At 30.2% G+C, this 25,231-nt stretch overlaps 1 protein-coding gene across 1 annotated transcript; it reads left to right on the forward strand.

The window, feature by feature from the left end:
- The first annotated feature begins 11,383 nt into the window (after positions 1-11,383).
- On the forward strand, positions 11,384-25,086 carry LOC145306805 (C-type mannose receptor 2-like). The gene is made up of 14 exons (XM_080149099.1): positions 11,384-11,448; positions 12,376-12,402; positions 12,874-12,996; positions 14,089-14,190; positions 16,020-16,078; positions 16,653-16,734; positions 17,278-17,309; positions 17,602-17,656; positions 18,087-18,128; positions 22,238-22,366; positions 23,269-23,361; positions 23,519-23,583; positions 24,201-24,276; positions 24,936-25,086. Exons 1-14 carry the CDS (start codon positions 11,385-11,387, stop codon positions 24,944-24,946), a joined length of 960 nt encoding a protein of 319 aa, XP_080005225.1. The 5' UTR covers position 11,384; the 3' UTR covers positions 24,947-25,086.
- Positions 25,087-25,231: the final 145 nt, after the last annotated feature.

Here is a 25,231-nt window from a genome sequence, read left to right on the forward strand (position 1 = left end):
GCCATGTGCCCCCTGTTGATGACAGCCATCCCTATCCGGGTAGGAGCTAGGAGGCCAAGCAACCTGAATCAAGCAGGCGCCCCCATGGAATTTTATGCGCCCTCATCCATCGTCATTCCTCCCATGGGAACCACCAGAGTTAGCCTAGGCCTCCGTGTCCAGCTACCCGCTGAGGCAGAGCTAGTCCTGCAGACGAGGCAAAATTTCCAGCGCCGGGGCTTAGCCGTCGCCAACCCCCGTCTAGAAGCCAACCAGGAGCTGACAATGCTGATATCCAACCACAGCCAGACCGAGCAATGAGTGTCCCGTGGAGCCTGTGTAGCCCGAGCTGTCCTCCATCGAGCTGTGCCCCAGGAAGAGCCTGTCCTGCGCAGACATAGGCTGTCGTATCCCCAGGTTCAAGGCCTGGTGGCTCGAGAGCCACGCAACCCTTGAAGGGGAGGTTGTGGTAATACGACAACCAGACGGACAGGCAGTTTACAGAGTTGCTACGCTGTGACTTATCATAACAAACCCACTGCACTAATCTTATTATATCACCATCTATCTCATGACCGATGTTGACCCCGCTATCTAGCGGTCAAACTGGCCTGCCTAAATGTGGGGAGGGACTCAAACATGCAGCTATCACGCGCCCCTCACGCGATTATACAACCGGGAGGCGCTGCCTCCCCTTTTACCACCGCTGCCCCCACAGCCTGTCTACCGCCGGGAGCTAAGCCCTAGCGTCCCACACCCCCTTCAAACCTAACCATTGTTATAATCTGTTGTATATATATAGTAAACATTGCTTGTAAATATTATTCAGTTAAATATATAATTTCTGTATGACTAAATCCTGCTAGTTTGTTTTGGTAGAATAATTCAAGGCTAGGGCTCGTTGAACTCGAACTCGTTACCCTGTGGGCCGAGAACGCTCGGCTTACCATAATAGCTTTCTATTCTAACAAGTCTATCAAATTTATGAAAAATTATTAAAAGTTTATTTTTACATTTAATTGGTTAATTTTAGCGGTAAATTATAAATAACGAATATTACATAGAAAAGTTTTGTCATCAACTAAACTATAGAAAAGATTTGCTCTAAATGATTTGATTAAATTCAACTCCCCCCCCCCCCCCCCCCCCCGACCTCAAGCAGACGTAGCCACTATTACGTAATAAACTTTTATTATTTTAAAAATACAGATGTGTTTTATATGTATTAGTGTCATAAATTAAAATATTAAATTAGATAAAATAGGCGGTTTTCCACAAAGTGCCTAGTCGAACTCAGAAAAGGCCCTCCTTATATTGCTTTAAACTAAAAATCTGGGAATAGGTGTAGAAATAGGAAAAAAAAATGTTCCTTTCTTTTCAATTGATTTTAGAAAGAGGGTGGGGGTTGTTTTTTTTTGGGGTGGGGGCTCAATAATTCTCGATATGCAGTAACTCTGTAGATTTATATTTTGGTTAAAAAGTTTGGACACTGCTAATTTAAACCAACTAATCAAATCATAACGCATAAGAGGGAGTGGTAAAGGGATCAGGTTGCTAATATAGTCCTCAGATATTGGTCAATACGTTCCTCTATGTTTAGGGGATTAGTTTGGGTAAAGTTATTAGTGGAGGGATGTAAGAAGTATCGATATTATACATAATATAAAAATTTTATTTGTATACCTTTATCATTATTTGTGCTATTAATTTAGTTTTAAATTTATATTGAGGATTATTTTCTTCAAATTTAACCCATTTTAACCTATGAGGGGGACCTTACCATGCGGGGCTATACATAAGGTGCCTTAACAAAATTATAGGGCTATCTAGAACCCAATATTACCTAACCTAAGAACTAAGCAGACAAACAAAAAATCTCCATCCACCAAATATTAAATTTCTTTTTTAAAGTTGTAGGTTTCAGTGCAAGTCAAGGAAAACGCTTTACAATAAATTTCAAATAAATAAAACTTGATTTATGTGCAGCGTTTTAATTTTAATTCTTAGTAACGTGAAAAGCTGCTTGTATGGACCAAAACGAGTGAAAAAATGTGTAAAACCAGTTCTAATTCAGCGGATATTAATCGGTTTCATGCTGAAATGAAATGTAAAGAGCTTTATTAAAATATGAACACTTTCTTAACCTAACTTTGTGGTAAATTTGAAACTTTGTATTATATTTTGTTTGTTCCTAAAAAGGTACGGCATTTGAAATATAGTTTATATACATGTTTTTTTTTTATTTTATGAAAAACTATTGTTCTAATTTTCAGAGAGAGTGGGGATATTGGGCTGTTTATTACACAAGTCCCAAAGTTTTATTATAAAGTTTTCTTATTCTTTCGGTTAACAACTTGGGGGACTTTTATTGAATTTTGATTGGTTGGTTCATTAAGATGAGTGTCCAAACGTTTTAACCACTAATCGTTATCTATAGAAGGTTTAATTTTGTCTATCTTCATTGGGAAAGTACATCAATTTATCAGTCATTGTCTTATTCCTTTATATCCATGTCTAATTTTACTAAAATTTAAATTGAATTTAGAAAAATATTTAACTAAATATATAATACAATTGTTTTATTTTTATTTTAATACTTTTTTTAATAACAACCTCAATAGGAAAAAACAATGTTAAAAGCGAAGCATCTCTATAATCAAGTCCTAAAACTGTTAGTATGTCCTTAACCCTTACAAAGCGGCCAATTTTGCAGCTAGGATGACCAAATTTTAGGACGAACTTTTATTTTTCAAAACAAAAAATTACTTTTTCTGATCATCGCCAAAAAACGGCAATTAACGGAAACCGCCATTTTCGGCGGTTACGGCGGTAAAACGGCGGTTGCGGCGCCAATTAATATTTTTGTCTGTTTATTATTGCTCAAGGATTTACCAAAAAAAATTATAGGTCTCTAGCTGTAATAGAAGCCACGATATTCATGATATATGTCTGTAGTAAAAGCCGGACAAAAATCGGTCATAAAGTCGGTCAGGGTGCGGTCAAACGGTCATAACACCACTTTTCTCATAAAGTCATTGATATCTCAGTATTCAACAAAAAAAATTTTAGGTTTCTATCTTATATACAAAGTCATAATGTAGAAATTAAGAATTATTTAGAATTTATTTTTAATTTTGGTGCTACCCAACCGACTTTGACCGGACACCACGGCCGACACAGACCAGATATCCTAATAAAATCAACTCTTGCCGACGTATAATTACTAAACTTAAAAAGTCATGAAGTCACAACTCTCTATCTTACCTACAAAAAAATGACATTGAAAAAATAGAGGGGGGGGGTCAATATGACCCACCCTTCCGATCTGTAAGGGTTAAACAGTATCCTATATGTTTTGCTTATTCAGTTCTGAAACTTTAAAAGTATTTTAAGACACAATACAATCTGTCCCGATTTTGTATTACTTTTGCAGAACATTTTTCCAGTTATGTCATATTTTTCTTTTCCGAAAAAGGGAAGGGGGAAAGAAAAAAAAGGGAAGGGGGGAAGAAAAAATAGATGGGAGGAAAGGGGGTTTTCCCCATCTCTTTTGAAGAGATTTTCTTCCCCCTTCTCTTTTTCGGGAAAGAAAAATATGACGTAACTGGAAAAATGTTCCGCAAAAGTAATACAAATTCGGGACAGATTGTATTGTGTCGTATTTTAATATTCGTTTGTCCAGCTGTTTCAGAGCTTTGCTTTTATGGATGTTGTCAACCTTGTCTTTTAAAAGTTTATATAATATACTACATATTTATAAATTATAGTAAATATACTATATAGCTGATTAAATATGACCCCCAAAAAAATAATATATTTTACTGTATAGCTTTGAAACCGATAAATATACAGAAAGTTTTCCACGAATATTGACAGAAAAATCAAACGATTTAAACAAGTTTTGATAAGCCCAAGCAATATCCGCAAAAAGTTGTCTATAATTCGATGCAATGAATAACTATTAACTTTATAGGATCTATATGTGACTGTACTAAAGGATCTCGCTAACCGCTGAACCGATAGTGTTCTCCTTTATCTAATGTCCTGGGAAATCGCCCCTAGAAAAAAATTCCTCCCTCCTCCTTTTTCTTTATCAATAGGGGGGTTGGTCGACTCCCTTCCCCCCTGAAGTGCCCCTTAAGGCCTCTAGGGGCGTAGCCGCTATAGAGTAGTTAATATAGATGTAGTAAAAAAGATATGTTCTATTATGTTTTAAAAAGCTATTAAAGAGAGCTACAATTAAAAGCTATTAACAGATATAACAAAACAAAAGATTTAAATTAAAAATTTGAATAACAGAATGAAAAGATGTCTATCTGTCTGTATGTACTGAAGGATCTCGCTAACCTCTGAACCAATATGTCTCCTTTACATTTTGGGGGAAAGTAACACAATCGTCCTGGAAAATAATTACAACCTCCTTAAATTTTTTTCAACCAAAAATTGAAAGTTGTGGGGTCGACCTCCCCAATCTCTCTCAAGACAGCTAGATTAATGGACAAAGGACAGACGAAAAAGATAGACATATATTGTAAAATCACATGGATCTAAAGAGATAAGACAAGGTCTGATAAATCAATGTACATACCACATGATTATACACAAAATTATCCCTTCTGTAGATTACCATCAGTGATGGAAACGTTTGAACACTCAGCTAAATGAACCAACAAATTAAAATTCAATAAAAGAAACCCAAGGCTGTTAAGCCAACTGATAAGAAAAACTTTGGGGACTAGTAAAACACAGCTCTATGACCCCTCTCTCCAAGAAAATCATGTTTCAGACAGAAGGAAATTAAAACATAATACGGAAAAACGGATATTGTGAAATCATCTAAAATAAATCAGCCATCTATCTCAAAAAGCATCCAAGAAAATCATATTTCTTTCCTTTTATAAGACAGACAGTCGAATAAAAATGAAATATATGCCATGTTCATAACATTTTTTTCCTCGGGGCTAACAAAACCGGTTTTAATCTTTATTTTTTTCATTTCCATATCCGTGGAATGCTGTCTTATAAACAGGGCGAAAAAAAAACAAATATCCATTTCTTGTTAGTTTGACTTTCTCGAGGCTTTTGATAGTCAGTAAATGAGAAAAAATATTGAAGATTAAGACGAAAACAATAAAATCGTCATTTTCATTTTAATATGTGCAGAAAGCTGTATAATATAATACGATTCTTTTAACATTCTGTTCATGTTTTCAATTATATGTATACAATATTTTACTAATATTTTAATATTAGTATTAAAATTTGGACATTCACAAGATTGCCGACAGAAATTCAGACATAAAGCCTCTGAATCAAAAACATTGATGTATTTTACAATAGCTTAAGATACTACAATAAAATAAAATATTATAAAGGGACAAAGAAAAATTTAAGAAAAATCACAAAACCTTTCTCTCACGTTTTTTTGTTGGTATTTTTAAATATATATATTCTATATATATAGCAGACCGGCAGTAAAGTAAATTACATACTAGATGCCTATTGGTACTGGCAATAAATATAAAAAAGGCGTTTATCTTGAATAGCAGTTGCGTCTGAATAATCATATTCCAATAGGGCTACTTTTTCTTAATTGACATACTTAATTGTAACAAGAATCATCTTGAACACGATAGGTTAATTCAAACATTCAAAATTAACAATAAGAGCTATCCAATACGGACCTAAAAAAAGAAAATATTCTCTTTAAAAAAAAACTATAATCTAATCAGCCCCTATGATTTGGATTATTTTAAAATTTGTTAAGCCACATATTTCCTTTCAATTAAAATTCATATTTTAAGATTTTTATTAAATGAACGTTTAACATTTAATATTTTAATTAATTTTTATAATGATAAAAATTATGAAAATTCTCTTTTCATTAAATTGAATTTATTTTACAGTTTGTAAATGTATAGTAATTAAAAGGGGTAGCGTTGTAGCTTCGTTCTTGAAACACCTGTTCTCATCTGCGCGTGTAGATTCTGCCAGTACATATGCAGGGATTTTCAGGGATAAGACAGAAGACCATAAATTGATGTACATTACCAATTCCTATCAACAAAATTACCCCCCTGTAGATGAAACTCTGTGCTTTTTGTAAACTTCACAAAAATAGTTTTTTTTATCTAGACAGGACATCTATCTGGAAGATCTGTCAACATTTTTTACAATCAGTATTCCAAAAATTAGATGAATAGGATAATTATATCACATAAAATTTTTTTCAAAAGTTTTAAAAAGTAACATGACTTTCTGGTAACAACAACAGAATTGATATTCTTTTTAAATTATACCTGAATGTTATAGGAATCATCATGCTAAGTCAATAAGACCAGCTTATACCAATTACGAAATATTTTTTTATAATCACGAAACCTATATGTGGTATTTAGCTGTCGTTGGGGGGCAACACATCATAACATTGACGACCTCTCCATCTGCCCCCAAAATATTATTTTTGATTTTTTTCACTTTTGGGTTATACCTTATACCTGCAATAAGACAATTCGGGTATGGTCCCTTCTGTGTCAACGCCTCTTAAGGGGCGTTTTGTCTCATTTTCACATTAGCTTTCTATAGGTTATTTAAGGTTAAGTTGGGTTAGGTGATTTGCCCGTAGGGTCAGAGCTGCCCGCAGTGTCAAGAAATAGGGGAAAAGATACTGTGAAAATACGATGAAACGTCCCTTAAGAGGCGTTGTCACGAAAGGGACTATACCCAACAATTATAACATGTCTAAGTTAATGAAGAAAGATAACTGTTCAAGCCGTATGGACGGACGGACCCTAATTAAAGAAAAGCATCGTTTTTTAAAAATTTAATGAAACACTTGTTAGTGCCTATAAAACTGTTGATTAATTAGCTCAACTTTGTCATTTTCTGTTCACCATTGGATCTGAAAGGTAAGAACTGTTTTAATATAAACAACTTTCATTTAAAATTATTATGTGTTTACACCAACAATTATTTAATTTGATATGATATAGAATTTCTGACTATAACAGAATTAAATGTTAAATTGCTTTGGTTTTTTTTGCCATTTTATTAGTAGTCAAGCAACTCTATGATTTGACATTTTGTCCGTCATTGGCCACAAAATGGGGTAAATGTGATTTTCTTGGCTACTATATAATTTACACTGCTCATGAAACTTATTTTCAACAATTTTGAACCTTAATATGTCTCTTTGGTGTTTTTGGTTTGATTTTCAAAAAAAAATTCTATCAAAATTAAATTTCTCATAACTCATTTTTTTATCTATAAATGAAAGAACGTGTACTTATTTTGTATTTTTTACATATTTACCAATGTCTTCGGTGCTTTAAAAAAATTAAAATAGTGTAAAATTAAAATTTTCGTAGTTCTTAGAGATTTCTTGTTTATACACCTAAATAAAAGGACAAGATGATTTATTATCTATTTTTCACTTCAGTCAATTTTCAAACAAATATTTAGAATTTTTACATTTAACTTTGCAGTATATGTAAAATTTCCTTTTTGTTTTCTAGACATATTTTAATGTTTTCTCTACTTTAGGATGTTGTCATATCTTGGCTGTTTTTCATTATTATATCATTCTATACCAATATGAGCGACTACTTTTTCTCTTTTTTACCTTATAAATTATTTTCCTTAGATTTTTTTATAAAACGGCTAGATTTATTGCATCAAGATCTATGACAGATCTATATAGGAAATAAACGTCTATAAATGAGCTCGAGTCTTCCAATAAAAGAGTGTTTAATACTCATAGTGCTTCAATAATTCAAAAAAAACTCTCATTGACCAGAACAAAATTATAAATAGGGTTTAAAATAAAAATATGAAATTTTAAAAAGACGGAAGGAAGGGAAGTGAGAGAGAGGGATGATTAATCTTTAAAAAATGATGAAAAAACAAAATTTAAGTTGTAGTAATCTTTAAGTGTAAGAGAGAGAAAGAGAGAGAGATAAAGATAGATAAATGTTCAAAAATTAATATTTAGGGATAGGACAATGGAAGTAAAAAAATAATATTCAGAGATAGGACAATGGAAGAAAAAGGTTAATAGTAGGGGAAAAGACAATGGAAAAAAAAATTAATATTCAGGGATAGGACACTGGAAGAAAAAGATTAATATTCAATCTAGCCAATAGGGGGATAATTTTATAATGCTGCCTCTAGTACATTCATATTTTGTATATTCAGTTCTGACACTGTACAAGAGTTAATGTTTGTAGGTCATATCGTTTCAAAGCTTTGCTTTTATATATGTTGTCATATATCTCTGCAAACAAAACTTGAATGCTTCAGAGCTTGCATTACAATTCTAACTCTCTATTCACAAAATATATTTATGTACCTTTAGATATTTAACAAAATAATAGATACAACCTAGATACATCATATCTAAATCAACCAATCGGAAATCAATGAAGGAACAGTCTGACCTTATTAGTGTTTAGAGTAAGCCATGAACCGTCGCATTTCTTAGGATAAATGTTTTCTTGGGCAATTCATATTGTGTACAATTTTATTCCCTTAAATAATGTGAAGCACATGACAAAACAAATAATAAGTCAACTTAGTCTTAGGATAAAGTAAGCTTTAGGAAAATTATATCCTCGAAAAAAATTGATGCTCGTATTGTTGTAATGATTTATATGTAACAATAAAAATAATATAGATGTTTGTCTGCTAAAATTTCCGTTTTGATTTGGCAGATTATAGGGCCCCTTTGACCATCTAAATCTACTATATTTATTATTAAAGGGTGTTTAAAAAAAACCAATCGCTTCACTCTTTTCCATATAAACCCTACAGTTTTGGTCAAAAACTAACAAAAAATGACCCAAATCATGTCCAAGCAATGACAATGAGAAAACACTTTTGAATTTTGATTTTTACTCACCTCTCCTGAGCACTACAGCTTGAGTCCTAGCCCTTGTAGAAAATTTTTCTCTACGTGGAGAGTGCATATTTTATTACAAATTAAGACAGTTTTGTCTGTTTTAAAAAAAGAAAAACTGTCTAAAGTACTTGAAATCTTTTAGATAGACCCCAAAATGTTTGAGTTTTTGATGGGGCATATAAAGACCTTTCTATAGACGCCTTAACCAGATTTCTGACTCAATCCTTGCCAATTTGGCATAAAAAAGACAGACCCATCAAACATTTGACTGTTTGTTCTTTTTTAAAAAAAAGAACAAACAGTCTTAAGTACTTAAAATCTTGTAGATAGAACCCATAATGATTATAATTTTTATGGGGCATGTCAAGAGGTTTCTAACACAATCCTAGCCATTTTGACATCAAAAAAAAGATCTCTCAAACATCAAGAATTAGAGAGACTTGTCATGTCTAAATGTTTGATGGGTCTGTCTTTTTAATGCCAAATTGGCTAGGATTGAGTTAGAAACCTGGTTAAGGCGTCTATAGAAAGGTCTTTCCATGCTCCATCAAAAAATCTGAACATTATGGGGTCTATCTACAAGATTTTAAGTACTTAAGACGATTTGTTGATTTTTAATCTTCATGTATGGAAAAATTCTCCACAAGGGCTAGGACTCGAGCTGTAATGCTCAGGAGAGGTTAGTAGAAATCAAAATTCATTAGTGCTTTCTCATTGTCATTACTTGTACATAATTTGGGTCATTTTTTGATAGTTTTTGACTAAAACTGTAGGGTTTATATTGAAAAGAGTGAAGCGATTGTTTTTTTTTAAACACCCTTTAAAATAAACACCTTTTCTGTTAATTAAATTGTATTTAAAAGTGTGGATTTTTGATAGTAAAATAAGTCTTTCAATCTCTTTAGATCTACCTTGAAAAGTTACACATATTTGTAACACATAATTCTTGTTAGGTACTATTTTTAATTATTTCTTAGTAGCGAAGCTACTCTCTTATTTGAAATGTCCGTCTGTATGTATGTATGTCTGAAACGTTTTGGGGGAATTGTGATTTTCTCGGCTCCTGTAAAAGATAGAGGGCTGAAACTTCTTGTCAACATTCCCATCAATATGGAGCATAAAAAAGTATGATACATCCAAAGCGGTCGGACTTCTTTTAATCAGCTTTTTAGCCGCTTTTATTTTTCACAACTTATTTGCTCGGCAACTGTAAAAGATAGAAGGTTGAAACTTCTTGTCAACATATCCATCAATATGGAGCATAATTAAGTATAAAACATCCATGGCGGCCGGACTGCTTTTAGCCGCTTTTATTTTTTACAACTGATTTTCTAGGCTCCTACAAAAGATACACGACTAAAACTTCTTGCCAACATTCCCTTCATTATGCACCATATAAAAAATCTATGTTAGTCTGACTGCTTTTAAGCTGCTTTTCTTTTTAAAACTTTTAATGACAATTTTTAAAGGTTTCTCTCTTTCTTTTCTTTTTTATGATAATAGATAATCTGCTCTATAACTCACTTTGTCCGTTTGTCTATTTCATAAAAGATTTTAAGCTTTGCTACTTATGGATGTTGTCATCCTTGTTGTATTTGTATTACTTTTAATTTTAGTTCATGCTATAGATGTGTAATGTATATTCCATACATATACCTCCTTAATTTAGCAAGAACCCTTAAGCTAGCAGACACAAATTTGTTTCATTAAACTTTATTTTCTAAGTTAAGGTGTTTAAACAATTTGTTAGTTTTATATTAAAGTGAAGTCAACTCATTTATGTAAATCCCCCCCCCCCCCCCCTCCATTTTTTTTTCTATCTCAAGGCCTGAAAAGGGGCCTGACTGTTGTTAAGGTTTAAATTTTACTTTACCTATTAATAGCTGCTTGTCAAGTATTAAATTGTTTTTGTATAAAGTGAAGCATCTTGCTAACCACTGAACCGATATGGTTCTCCTTTAAAGTGAAGGTTTATAACTGTTTATTACCCTCCCAAAAGAAATTGACCTAGAAAAAATACCCTCTCGAATATTTTTTTCTTTCTAAAATTTAAATTGAAAACGAAGGGGGAATTGACCTACCCCTCCCTCCAAACCTTGAGTGCCCCTAGAGGCTTCTAAGGGGTTTTAGCCGATAGTTTAAATAAATTTCTTTGTACATAGCATCATATTATCAAGGGCTTGCTTCTTTAGCCAAAATGGTATGAAAACTGACTTTTTGATTGCACGCACTCCTAAAAGTCCAATCTTCATGAGTTCCATTGTATATTAAAGTTATTTTTATGTTAATTAAAGAACTGTTAAAAATGAAAAACAAATTTTTTTTAATTATAGAAACAATCTAAAGATTATTTTGAATGAAAATTGTTCTTAAAAGTTCAGGCCAAAGCATTCAATTTGTGAATTTTACTTTATTTGATAAAATATAATTTGTTATACAATACATGATTGTTTAATTTAGCAATAAACCGGTTTTAATCTTTTGAAAATAAATCTAATTATGATTTAGGATGAGAGGAATATTATCCTTTATTGTTGTGCTTGGTGCATTGTTTGATACTGGGCACTGTGCAAGTAAGTATTCTTCTTTTATTATATTCCTTTAGTAGCACCAATTGTGAGGCTGCTGTCCATGACACTTTAACGTCAAGCCCAACAATCCAGGATAACTAAGGGGAGCAAAGTCTCACTTTTTTTGTCCAAACTCCCGGGGTATTAAGTTAAGTAACCCCCACCAGACATCCAACTCTTTGATTGCACGACCTTTGGCTGGAAGTACTAAATGTTCGTGGTAATAATTTGTGCTTTTATTGGGCGGACGGACATAGATAAGCTTTGCTTCAATCCCAATAACACAAAGTTTTAAACACAAAAAAAACAAAATATATAAAATAAGCACCCACCTTTTATTTTTGTCAGCCTGGTCAAATAAGTCAAGCCCAAGACATTTTTATAATTTTTAACATTTTATTTAATTCATAATAAAAATTCGAGTTCAAATCCAACATATTTTATTTATTAAAACATATTTAGTAATATTTATTACAAACATACAAAGTAACAGGAAATCTTTCTGTCTACGTTTATTGAATGATCTTACTAACTGCTAATATAATATACAATATAGTTACAGTGTAGCTTTATAGATGCTAATGTTAAAATTTACCAATTAGCAAAATATGTAATTACATCATATTTTTTCTGTTTTAACAACTTGAATTTATATAGAAGAATTCAAGTTCAACTCCTGCAAAAAATACATGATTTAAATTTTGCGTTTTAGATACTTTCAGTATTGCAAAGACGTAATATGAATAATTTTCAATTCAATTATAAAATCTAAGGTAATCATAAAACAAAAACTAACAAGATGTTGAGGCTTTTGATTGGCTGCCGAATCCTGATTTATTTTCCTGTTCGACTTACTTGTTTCCAATTGTTTTAAAATTTTTAAATTATTGTAGAATATAAATGCTATTTAAATATTTTATATTATTTCAGCTGGATACACTGTAGATCCTACTACAGGTAATTCAAATTTAAGATTACACTCTTGGTAGGACCTTACTAGATTACAGGAAGGCTGGGATAATTTGAATCCGTTAATGACCCCTCCCCCTACGCTTTATGATAAAAAAGAGCGTTTAGAATAAGGGTTTCCTTTTTATCTTATGGTCCTATGGTCATAAAATATTATCATAAGATAATTAAAGATCATAATATTTCTTAGGCTGGCCTAGGAGATTGTATTTGAATATCTTTAATAAGCCTAAAGAAACACTTACTTGTAGACTAGCCTTTCAAATTTTATAGGAAGTGGTCTATAAATTCCTAATTTATGCACTGACTGAAAAAAATAAAATAAGGAAATAAAATAAGAGGTTTATTATAAAGTATTCTACATATGTCTCTAAAAATAAATATGATTTTTAGGTAAATTGTTATTGCGTATAAGGTAAGATAATGCAACATATTAAAATTGAATTTATTTATTTAAAGGAAATAGTTACAAGGTGTTAAAAGATCTAAGAAGAACCTGGAATTATGCAAAATTGAAATGTGAGTTCGAAGGAGCTGAACTAGCCTCTATCAGAACATCTCAAGAATGGGAATTTGTAAAAGGTTTGTAAAAAATATTTTTAAAAATGATTTGTACACTTAGAGAAATTTACAAAAATGTAGTTGTTGCAAACTTATTAAGACATTGCTAAAGAAGTATAATAAATTTTTGTCTATGGCAGCTGATATTAAAAATTTCAACTCCCACATGTGTCTCAATACTTCATCTGACAAAACAATTAGTTATAGCCTCATATCTTTTACACACTGAAAAACTGAGTTTTCCATTTCAGGAAAACTTTTTATAGAATAAAGGTCCTGGAATAAATGTAGAGAATTCCAATTTTAAATTTTTGTCAATATTTTTGGGATATGAATCATGATTTTAAATTTTTAATGAATAGGACAATTCTAACAATCTAAACTAACAAAAAGAGCTATACTTTATCTACATACAGACTGACCATAGTTATAGAAAAGCTATGCTTTAGATAATGCTGAAACTCCTTACAGATTGGGCCCCAATTCCCACCTTATGAGATGGGGGGGAGGGGGGCTCTATCTCGGCTCCTGTTACAGATAAAGACGTAAATTTTTTTTCTGTTGGTTCATGTGTATTTTTAGAGAAAATTACTTTTTCTAGTCATAGCGGTCAGACCGCTTCTTAGCTGCTTTTTAGCGGCCAGCCTCTAAATTTTTAAACAGCTGTAGAGTGGCCAATTTTGCAGCTAGGATAACCAAATTTTAGGACGAACTTTTATTTTTCATAACAAAAAGATTACTTTTTTCGGATCATTGTTGAAAAACGGCAAATAACGGAAACCGCCATTTTTGGCTGTTACGGTGGTAAAACGGAACAAAAATGGGTCGTAAAGTTGGTCAGAGAGCGGTCAAACGGTCATAACACCACTTTTTTCAGAAGTTCATTGATATCTAAATATTCACCAAAAAAAATTTAGGCTTCTATCTTATACACAAAAGTCATAATGTAGAAATTAAGATTTATTTAGAATTTTTTCTAATTTTGGTGCTACCCAACCGACTTTGACCGGACACCATGACCGACACAGACCAGATATCCTAATAAAATCAACTCTGTAATCGATCTGTAAGGGTTAATATCATGTCTGTCTACATTGTTATATTATTATTTAGGTCTTATACAATTAAGTAGAGTTTCTTATTCTTCTGGTGTATGGCTAGGTGGAACAGATGAACGTTCAGAGTTATCTTGGGTGTGGACAGATAAATCTCCAGGTAATTTGTTTTTAAAGAAGGTGTCTTAACTTTATTGCTTTTTATTTAGAATAGCTAGCCAGTTCTTTTAGTAAGTAGTAGATGTAAAATGGTCCATAGAATTTAAATATGCAATCGGTTTTTTTGTAGACCTCTTATTTTTAAAGTAATTTAAGTTTTTATAAAAAATAATTTAGTCGGTTTTAAGGTACTAAAACACAACAAAATAAAAGAAGAAAATTGCCAGTATGAACAAAAATAGTAAGATCTTTAATTTGACACCATACTTTTTAGGTTCTGTTGAGTAATTATTGAAATAATCTATTTTTTTAACCTTGGTTTAATAAAAACTTTAAACTTAAATATTTTCTCACACAGACATAAAAAATATTGGTTCATATAAACCTTTAGAATCAGAAAAATATTACGAATCCATTCTAAGCAATATTGAAAAAAAGTAAAAACTTAAAAAAATAAAAATGGCCTAAAATATTATATTTTTACAGGCAAGACTTAATTGTAACTATTAAACTAGCCAATCAAAAATCTCAAAAATTGACAAATCAAGAAGCTTCAACTCAAAACTTAACCAATAGAATTGACAAAAAAAAGGATAATGTTCATACAATGTATACAATAGATACTACAATAAAAATAGTGATACTTACATAACATGTTAAGAATGAAAAATTATGAACAAATATGCTTCAGTCTGTTTATAAACTTCAAAACAATGCAGTTAAAAATGCATTATTGTTCCTTGTGTTTAATAAATATCTGTTACAGTATATGTACATTTGTTTAGGTTTTGTGATCAGCTCCAAATGGATTTCCTATTCGAGCCCTAGTTTCCTAAAGTGTACAGCAGATAACCCAATTATTGCAGACCCTATTTTCAGCTACTCCGGAAATTTGTGAAAACAAAGCGATTTATACATTATATATTCAAAATTTTAATGTTTAAAATTTTGATTTTTTTTTGGAAGTTTGAAGCTTTTTTAGCTAGTAGCAAATTTTGAGGTAGGACGCGGTCGCTAGGTACACTTTTGGAAACTAAATTGGAGTTCATCGATTTTGTTCAAGTCAACCCTTTAAAGCCGAAAATTATGATTCTTAAAATAAACTTATATTTTTTATTATAATTTTATAAAACTTTTTCAATTTTGCTTAGAATGGATTTGTAATATTTTTCTCATTCTAAAGTCATATATAAACACATATTTTTTATGCCTGTGAGAGAAAATATTTAGGTATAAAGTTTTGATTAAAACGAGGTTAAAAAAATAGATTTTTTCAATAATTACTCAACAGAATTTAAAAAGTAAGATGTCAAATTAAAGATCTTACCATTTTTGTTCACACTGGCAATTTTCTTCTTTTATTTTGTTGCGTTTTAGTACCTTAAAACTGACTTAATTATTTTAAAAAAAAAACTTAAATTACTTCAAAAATAAGAGGTCTACAAAAAAACCGATTGCATATTTAAATTCTATGGACCATTTTACATCTACTACTTACTAAAAGAACCGGCTAGCTATTCTAAATAAAAAGCAATAAAGTTAAGACAGCTTCTTTATTCTGTAATTGACAATAAGAAAAATATTGATATATTTAAAGTAGCTCGATTTATATTCCAAAAAAACTTCCCTGGACCAAATAAATACTGCCTGAAAAATATTGAACACTTACTGGAACATATCCAGTTACTCTAGTAAATAGGATAGATGAAATTAAGTTTTTTCTTTACTAAACTAAACTTCAGCTTATTTTTTACTTATATTAATACAAATGACATTTTAGATTTAATCCCTTAGAGTATTTGTATCACATTAAAGTTATTTTTTATTTAGTAATATGGAATTACTGGATAAAAGACGTTACAAAAGACACTACTAGGAACTGTATGACGGTAATCAAATTTGAAAATAAACTAGTTAAAAACTAATATTGAACTGTATTGACTGGTATCTTACAATACTTCTATACTATCTGAGTGAACCACACAAATATCCCTCTAAGGTTCACATATGAAAATAAGGGGCAAGATCTATTAAAGCACATGCAATAGTAATTAGTTGTTTTGCCCAGGTTAGATTAGGTTAATTGATTTTATAAGGATATTAGGCTGTCTACAGGACCTAAATATCAAGAATTTAAGGTATTAATAGACCTAAATTCATTTTTTTTGGAGGTAAAGTTTCGGTGGGAGAATACAAATATATGGCCCTCCCCATATTTTTGAATAAATTGAAAATAAAGGGGTATTGGGGTTTAGTGCTTGATACAAACTTTACAGGAAAGAAACTGATATCCTTCCATAAACAAATATTCACAATTCTTGGCTTTTTAAATAGAATAACTAAATTTGTTTATAAGAATTATTTCTTTATATACTATTCTCATTCATTATGAATGTATAAAGCTTTGCTCATAATTGCCTATAATGCAAGAGCATGATTATAAATTACCTTTTAAACTATCAGGTATGGTCTGCTGGGACATGGAAATTGGGTTGGTATAGCTCATATTGTACTGATAAACGCTATGCTGTGTGTAAGATACCAGGTAATTACAGATACTTAAATTGTTTATACATGATTTATGGGCTAAGACAATCTTTGTCTTTTTTTTTTAATTTTAAGATAAAGTAAAATGTCAATTTTTTTTTATCAGATATATCATTAAAGATTTATTGGTGCACAAACATTAACTGTCAAAAAAGTCTTTTCACTTAAATTTTGGGCCGTTGTAGCTTCTTACAGAATTGTAAATAATACTAACAGGCGTCAGACAACTGACACTATAATCCATTACCCCATGTCTGGAAATCTGACTTTGTATGTCATTTAGTTGTACCCCAGAACCAAAAAACTACTTTGACTACTAGTCCCACCTCTTTAAATACTTTCACATCTCCTACAATAACCCTGGATTAGGTTAAAAGAAGAAGAATCACAAGTAAATTTGTGTTTCAAGACAGAGAATGATGAATTTAAGTTTAGAATTTAGAAAATTGAGTAAACCAAAATTGAAAGACTGGTAGGATCATGCCTGTAACAAATATAGAAAAGAAAAATCATATATAGCTATAATACTTGCTGTGTTTAGGAGGACTTCTGGATGAATTGAAAAATTTGAAGGTAAATTTCATTTTATGAAATACAGTAAGAAAGCATTTTAAAATTGTGAGGTTAAAATCATGCATACACACATTGGAAATACAAATAAGAGAGAGTCTAAGAATCAATAAAAAGAAATAGATCTAATTATTTATTCCATTAATTAAATTCAACATCTTTGTACTCCTTATGGGAAGGGTTTATTATCTACAGAGTTTGCCCATAGAGATGATGGGCTTAGATTCGCCTCACATTCATGTTTTCTTGAAAAAAGGAATTCAAGTAGATCTTTTATATTGTTTTATTATTTCAGAAACTCTCGGAACTGAGCATTGGAATGACCTTGGAAGAGTATGAAGCTGAAAAAAGTGAGTCATTATTCTATTTTCTATTGAACAAATTATTTTAATGATGCCAAGGATAAACCACAAAATTCAATATTAGCAACATGTATCATTGAAATTCCTAGCAAAGCTCAGCTTTCAAAGTTGGTTATGAATTAAATGAGAAAAGTTTTTAAAAATTTCAAAATCAAATATCAAAGAGCTTTATAATTAAATTTCCTTCATTAAAAAACAAAATATAGTAATCTTTAATTGGTCATAGAAATCATGATAAATTATCTTAAATAAAGAAATTTTATTTTTGTATTGTGCTAATAGCATCTGAATATGTGAGTTTTCATTTAGAAATATTACTAAGCCCAATTTACAAAAAGTGTGTTTTAAAATTTAAATTTGAAATTAAAAGATATAATATAATTGCCTTTCGTGATATTTATATATATTTTTTTTTTAGTTCAATGTAGTGCAAAGGGAGACTTTTTTGACATAAACACAGGTGAATTTTTTTTTAAAATAAATAAATTAACTTTAAAATTAAAATATTAAATACAATGGAATACAATGTTTTTATAATAAAGTATAAAAGTTATTTCAATCTAATCATTTTTGCAGATTTAGTCTCTTAAAGGACGCCTGCATCAAGAAATACCACGCTTTAACTACTGAAAGACTGCCACAAGTAGACCCAATACCCCAAATTTAAAGCCTTCAGCTTCAATAACAAAAAAGTTCTAGGCATTTCAAAATAGCATTTCATGTACAATGAAAATTTTGAAAGATTTACAATTGCATTTGTGAACGAAAATCATAGCGGAAACAAATAGGAAAACTAAAACAAGCTCAGCTGTGATTGGTTGCTTAGCTGATTCAGCCTTCTGATTGGCTACAGTACACTCGGTACAACGCAAGTTGAACTTAATTTTTTTTTTAATGATTTTGACTATAAAAATGGGTATTTTTATTGTAAAAATATAATTAGTTACTGTCAACCGAAATTTATGGCAAAAATAAGCTTATAATTTTGTTTCTAGGCCACGTAGTTTAATTTTAAAATTTCTAACATTAGCATTGATATTCTTTCAAAATTTTCATTGTACTTTTTTGTTATAGAAGCTGAAGGCTTTAAATTTGGGGTATTGGGTCTACTTGTGGCAGTCTTTCAGCAGTTAGAGCGTGGTATTTCTTGCAGGCTTCCTTTAAGCTACATTTTAAGACATATTAAACAACACCCAAAATAAATTTCTTTTATATCTTTACATAGCAATTCAAAAATCCAAAACCGGAAAATGCAATTTTTTCTGATACATTATTAATGATTCACTGAGACAGACAGATCAATGTGAGTAGTATAATAGATAAACAGACAAATAAAATTTTTAGACAATATAGAAACTTTGCTACTTAAAAGAATAAGCTATCTTCTAAGTGTTATAAGAGGCTACATCTCTTTTAGTATTTTTAAAAGAAGGTGTATCAACTTTTTTTTATATAGCTAGCCGGTTCTTTTAGTAAGTAGTAGATGTAAAATTTTTCATAGAATTCAGATATGCAATCGGTTTTTTTGTAGACCTCTTATTTTTAAAGTAATTTAAGTTTTTAAAAAAAATAATTAAGTCGGTTTTAAGGTACTAAAACGCAACAAAATAAAAGAAGAAAATGGCCAGTAAGAACAAAAATAGTAAGATCTTTAATTTGACACCTTACTTTTAAAATTCTGTTGAGTAATTAGTGAAAAAATCTATTTTTTTAACCTCGGTTTAATAAAAACTTTAGACCTAAATATTTTCTCAAACAGACATAAAAAACATGGGTTCATATAAACCTTTAGAATCAGAAAAATATTACGAATCCATTGTAAGCAAAATTGAAAAAAAGTAAAAAAATAAAAAAATAAACAAATGGCCCATTATATTTTTTGGTTAGGCAACACTATCGTCTTCCCTTTTTTACCCCCTCTTTACCCCCTCTTTACCCCCTTCCCATTTTTATACTCAATTCAAGAATTAAGACGTTGCCTGTACAATATAATATGATATTTTCATATAATTCCTTTTATTGTAGTTTATATACTATATCGTAAACTTTTTTTTTCAATTTTGCTTACAATGAATTCGTAATATTTTTCTGATTCTAAAGGTATATATGAACCCATATTTTTTAACCTGTGAAATAATAAAATTAAGTTCAAAGTTTTTATTCTCGTGGGTTTAAAAAAATCGATTTTTTCAATAATTACCTGACAGAATTGAAAAAGTAAGGTGTCAAATTAAAGATCTTACTATTTTTGTTCATAATGGCCATTTTCTTTCTTTTTTTTGTTGCATTTTAGTACCTTAAAATCGACTTAATTTTTTTTTAAAAAACTTAAATTACTTAAAAAATAAGAGGTCTACAAAAAAAACGATTGCATATCTGAATTCTATGAAAAATTTTACATCTACTACTTACTAAAAGAACCGGCTAGCTATAAAAAAAAAGTTGATACACCTTCTTTAGAAATAATATGTGACAGACAAGTAATTTAGATAAACATATTGTATATGAAATTTTAATAGAGATATATATAATCATAGAGACGTTTTGATTTCTTCCGAATAAAAAGTTGGCTATAAACGGTCGAATTTCTTAATCAAAACCCATAAATGAATTAGTTTCAAGAGTTAAAAAAATTTATAGAGTTTGATTTGATATTTGATAGATTTAAAAATTGAAAATAACTAAATAAACTTGAGTAATAAACAAGGATGACAACATCCATAAAAGCAAAGCTCTGAAACGGTAGAACAAACGGACATTAACACTTGTATAATGTCAGAACTGAATAATCAGAATGCGAATGTATAAGAGTCAAAGCAAAATTGTAAGTAAATTTATTAAAAACTGCTTGATACAGGATAATGATTATTACATTTTTAGGACTTGATTATAGAGTTGCTTCGCTTATAATATTGTACCTTGTTGTCCCAAGAATCAGTATACCAAAAATCAGACCAATCGGGTAATTAGGTCACATACAAATTTGTTGTTAAAAATGTAAAAAAAATCAACATGTTTAAAATGGACGTACGGACATTCTGGTAATGATTATAGAGTTGCTACGCTTTCTAACTCGTACCTAACTATTACAGGAATCACCATGCAAAATTTAAATCGATAGGACAATCCTAACATGCCTAAATTAACGACAAAAGCTATTTAAAAAAGTAAAAAAATCAACATGTTTAAAATGGACGTACGGACATTTTGGTAATGATTATAGAGTTGCTACGCTTTCTAAATCGTACCTAACTACTAAAGGAATCACCATGCAAAATTTGAAATCGATAGGACAATTCTAACATGTCTAAATTAACGAAAAAAGCTATCCGTGACAGACGGACGGACGAACGTACGGACGGACCGACCCTAATTATAGAAAAGCTTCGCTTTTAAAAACAAGTCTATCCCGTTCCCATTTTTATTAGTGTAATTTTAATTTTGAAATTATTTGTCATGGTGTATTTTTTTCTTTTTAAAAACTTTGGTTTAAGTATTTGGGGATTCACAAAAAGGGGGATGGAAGAACCCATAACATTTATGATTGAAAGAAAACCATAACATAAAATAATTGTGTGATTTTCTTTTCTGTTTTTCTTTTGTCAGTTCATATATTTCATGGAGTTGACGCACTAATATCATCTAATAAAAACAAAATCCTCTATTCCAATATTAACCCTTCCTTAAAAATAAGCATAAATTTTTCTATAGGTTGACGAGATCATACCATTTAATTTTTTTTTAATATCTTTTGTTAATTAAGGAATCTGGTTAGACTGTACTCAGTAACATATGATGTATCAGTTATAAAGTATCAAATATTTGGTATCTTTTTTTTAAAGATAATGTTGATTATGATAATTTTCTCATAAGCAGTTATATGGGCATCATTTTTTATAATGTTTAAAAGATATTTTAAATACTTTAAAAAATCCATTAAACTAGTTTTAGTTAACCTTGAATAAACGTTGATTCAAATGAATATATAATTTTTAAAACCAATCAAGATGCTACCTCATCTGATATTTTTATTCGTTTTTATCAGCAAAATATTAGCTGTTTCTGATAAGGTTTTTCAATAGAGGCAAAACTGGAATAGTAAATTCATGTTCACATGCCAGCATATTTATAAATATTGATTTCCTTATTCATATCAACATAATAGAAATGATATATAATATTTATTTTTCAATTTAAAAACAATATTTAATTCTATGGATTATTACTGATTAACATAATTTAAAAAGTTTTATGTATGATATCAATTATGTTGATGTTAAAAGACTAAACCTTAACCACCATTCCAGTTTTGTGGAATTGCACATTACAAATATCATATCGGGCTTAATAATATCATTAAATGGAGGGTAAATGGAATGGTAGATTACAAAAAACATATCAGCCATGATGCTATCATTACTAAGAGAGTGGAAAAGGGAATCATAAATAACCTTTTTTATAGGGTCAAAACCTTAATCGTAGATTATGTTTCTGCTTTTATAGAAATGATTTCAATCTCCTAACTGTTCTAGATCTAAAATAATTCTTTTGAAATTTTGTATAATCTAGGATATTGCTACAAATACAAAGTGTTAAATAATAAATATGTTACCTGGGATGTGGCTAGAACACAATGTAATACAGAAGGTGGTGATTTGGCTTCAATTAAATCAAGACAGGAATGGGATGTTGTAAAAGGTAAAATAAAAAATATTTTTTTTAACCAATGCAGGTTAAGCCTTTTTGATTTAATATACATTTTTTTTTTTTCTGGGAGTAAAGAATATAACTGACTTTTTAAGAATTTGATTTTACAAACTTTTACAAAGTGGTAATAGGACACAAACAATCCTTCTATGTACATAGTTAAACAGGCTTTTGTAATATAGTTTTAATAATGAAGAAATTATTTATAAATTTCTGTCAATGGTAAAGGGGGTTTTTGAGTAATACTTTTGTTCCCTTTAAAAAATCATACTGGTTAAATTAATTCAATTTATTTGGTTAAAGTCAAATAAAATTAATTAAAATTGATAATCAAATTCAAAAATTCTAAAAAAATGACATCTGTACTTTGAAAGCAATGATGGGTAATAAAATGCTGTTTAAAGTTTGTAAGCAAATGTACAGAGCTGACGCAACTGCCATACATCAATTTTTTAAAAATGCAACAAAGTTCCTGAAAAAATGAGCCGTGTGACATCAATAGAATTATCTCTTGTTAAGGGGTCTCCTTTCCCACTTCTCCTTTCGTCTCTCCCTTTTATTACATCACATACCCCATTTTATTGGACACTTGTTCGAGTCTCCATATCTAAGACGTATAAACAAAAAAAATGATTTAATTTCAATATCAGATTATGAAATAGCTTTAATAAGTTTTTAAAAATGAAGTTATATAATGGAACATCAAACCTTTTTTTGTTATAACTAAAGAGTAGCAACGCTTTCTATCTTTAACTTGAAATGAATAGGACAATTCTAACATTCATAAATTAATGATAAGAGCTATCTGTTATGTATATACTGACTATAATTATATATTTTGTATTAATACTCAATTAATATCATGCCTGTATCATTGTTATATTATTATTTAGGGATTTTACAAAGAAGTGGTGGGGGTGTTGTTTCTGTATGGCTAGGTGGCAGAGGTGGAGATGGAACTTGGGGTTGGTTAGATGGATCTCCAGGTATTATCTTTCTTACTTCCTGTTACTTTAGTATGGAGAATAGAGAAGTTTTTGTATATTAAACTTTGCTCCAGTTTAATTTTTACTTACAAATGGTATTTTAGATTGAATCCTTTGAGAATTTGTAACACATTAATGTTAAATTTTTATTACTTAGTAACATTCTCTGACTGGAATCCTGGTAGACCTTATTCAAGCAAAACTGATCTCTACTGCATCGGGGTAAACTAAATTTATGTTAATTTAGATGATTTTAGAAAAACTATTATAAAAATGGATTGAATGGTAGTGTTTATTTGTAAAAATAAGGGGGAGAGGTTTATATTAATACATTAGTTGTTTTGTTAGGACAGATTAATTTGACACATAAGGATAGTCACACAGAATTAAGCTGCCCACGTGCCTGGAAATAAAGAATAAGGTACTAATGATCATCATGTGAGGGAATAAAATCCGCGATTTCCCTACATGTGTCTTGTTGGCCCTTCCCCCTTACCCCCCCCCCCCTCTATATTTTGATAATAATTTGGGATAGTTTTTCATTTGTTTGTTTGTTACTATAGGTCATGTTAGGTAAGGTTATATTGGGAAATGCACCATTGTGTTATAGCATCCTGCGGGGTAAAAGGAAAGAAAATTGAACCCCCCACCCCTTTATCTTCAATTAATTTAAAAATAAGGTGGGCGTGGGGGTTTAGTGCTTGACAAACACTTTTTGAGAAATCCTTCCTAAAACATTAAATTTCACTCATGCCTTGTTAAATAGTTTATAAGAAATATTTTACTATAAACTACCAATAATGCAAGAACATGATTATATATTGCTTTCAAACTTTCAGCCATCGAAAAGCAAAGGTTGGAGATGGATGGATGCTGATTGTGAAGAAATCAGCTATGGTTTGTGTAAGATACCAGGTAATTACAGACACTTAAATTCTGTAATTAAACATAACTTATGAGCTAAAACAATATCAAAAAAAATTTTAACATAAAGTTATAGTAAAAATATTTTTTTTCTTTTATTATCAGACAAAATACTTCAGATTTAATGATGCAAAAATATTTCAAATTGTCGAAAAAATCACTTTAATTTTGGGCCTTGTTTTGCCTATTCCTAAGGTTTTAAGGTATGAATTGACAGAGATTTTAAGGGATAAGACGATGGTGGATAAATTGATGTACATTCCTAATGATGATACACAAAATTACCTTTTCTGTAGATTACAATTAGTGGTTGAAAATTAAGAACACTCAAATTATTGAACCGACCAATCAAAATTGAGTAAAAGTCCCTAAACTTGTAAAGCCAACGAGTAAGAAAATGTTATGAAAAGACATTGGAGACAAGTCTAATGTAAAACCCAATGTCCCCTCCCTCCCTGATTAATTGAAGACTTATTGTAATACTCATCAGACAACAAACTTTCAAATTCCATTACCCTTTTCTAAACTTTGCATGTTATTTATTTTTGCCTGTTTATGAACAATAAAATTTATTCCTACTCTTAATTTTGCCATGAAATGATTTTATAGTAGAATTAAATGCTTATGTTGCTTACTCTCTTTAATTTCAGTTGAAGCATAACTATGGACCTATAGAAGATGACCTTGGCCTGGATGCTGGAAATGATTATGGAGAAAAATACTTTTATTAAACATTTATTTGTCTTGTTTTTATTGTTTTTTTTTTCAAAATTATTGACAAATAAATTATTTTTGGCTTTATATTTTTACTTACTATATTTACTATGTTTTTTTTGTCTTATTGTCTGAAGATTAAGATTTTTATAATAACTTTTAGATATACTGCACAGGGTTAGATGGGGGTTATTTTGGGGGTTCCTTTTCTAAGGGGCCAACAAATAGGTAC

Source organism: Acartia tonsa, chromosome 15, assembly GCF_053477335.1.
Source record: "Acartia tonsa isolate MP-2025a chromosome 15, ASM5347733v1, whole genome shotgun sequence".
NCBI classification, from domain to species: Eukaryota; Metazoa; Arthropoda; class Copepoda; order Calanoida; family Acartiidae; genus Acartia; species Acartia tonsa.

Coding starts and splice junctions, on each gene's coding strand:
- LOC145306805 (XM_080149099.1), top strand. CDS start 11,385: ATGAGAGGAATATTATCCTTTATTGTTGTGCTTGGTGCATTGTTTGAT. Junction 14,191..16,019: donor GTGGACAGATAAATCTCCAG/GTAATTTGTTTT, acceptor TTTTTTATTTAG/TAATATGGAATTACTGGATA. Junction 17,310..17,601: donor ATGAATTGAAAAATTTGAAG/GTAAATTTCATT, acceptor TTATTATTTCAG/AAACTCTCGGAACTGAGCAT.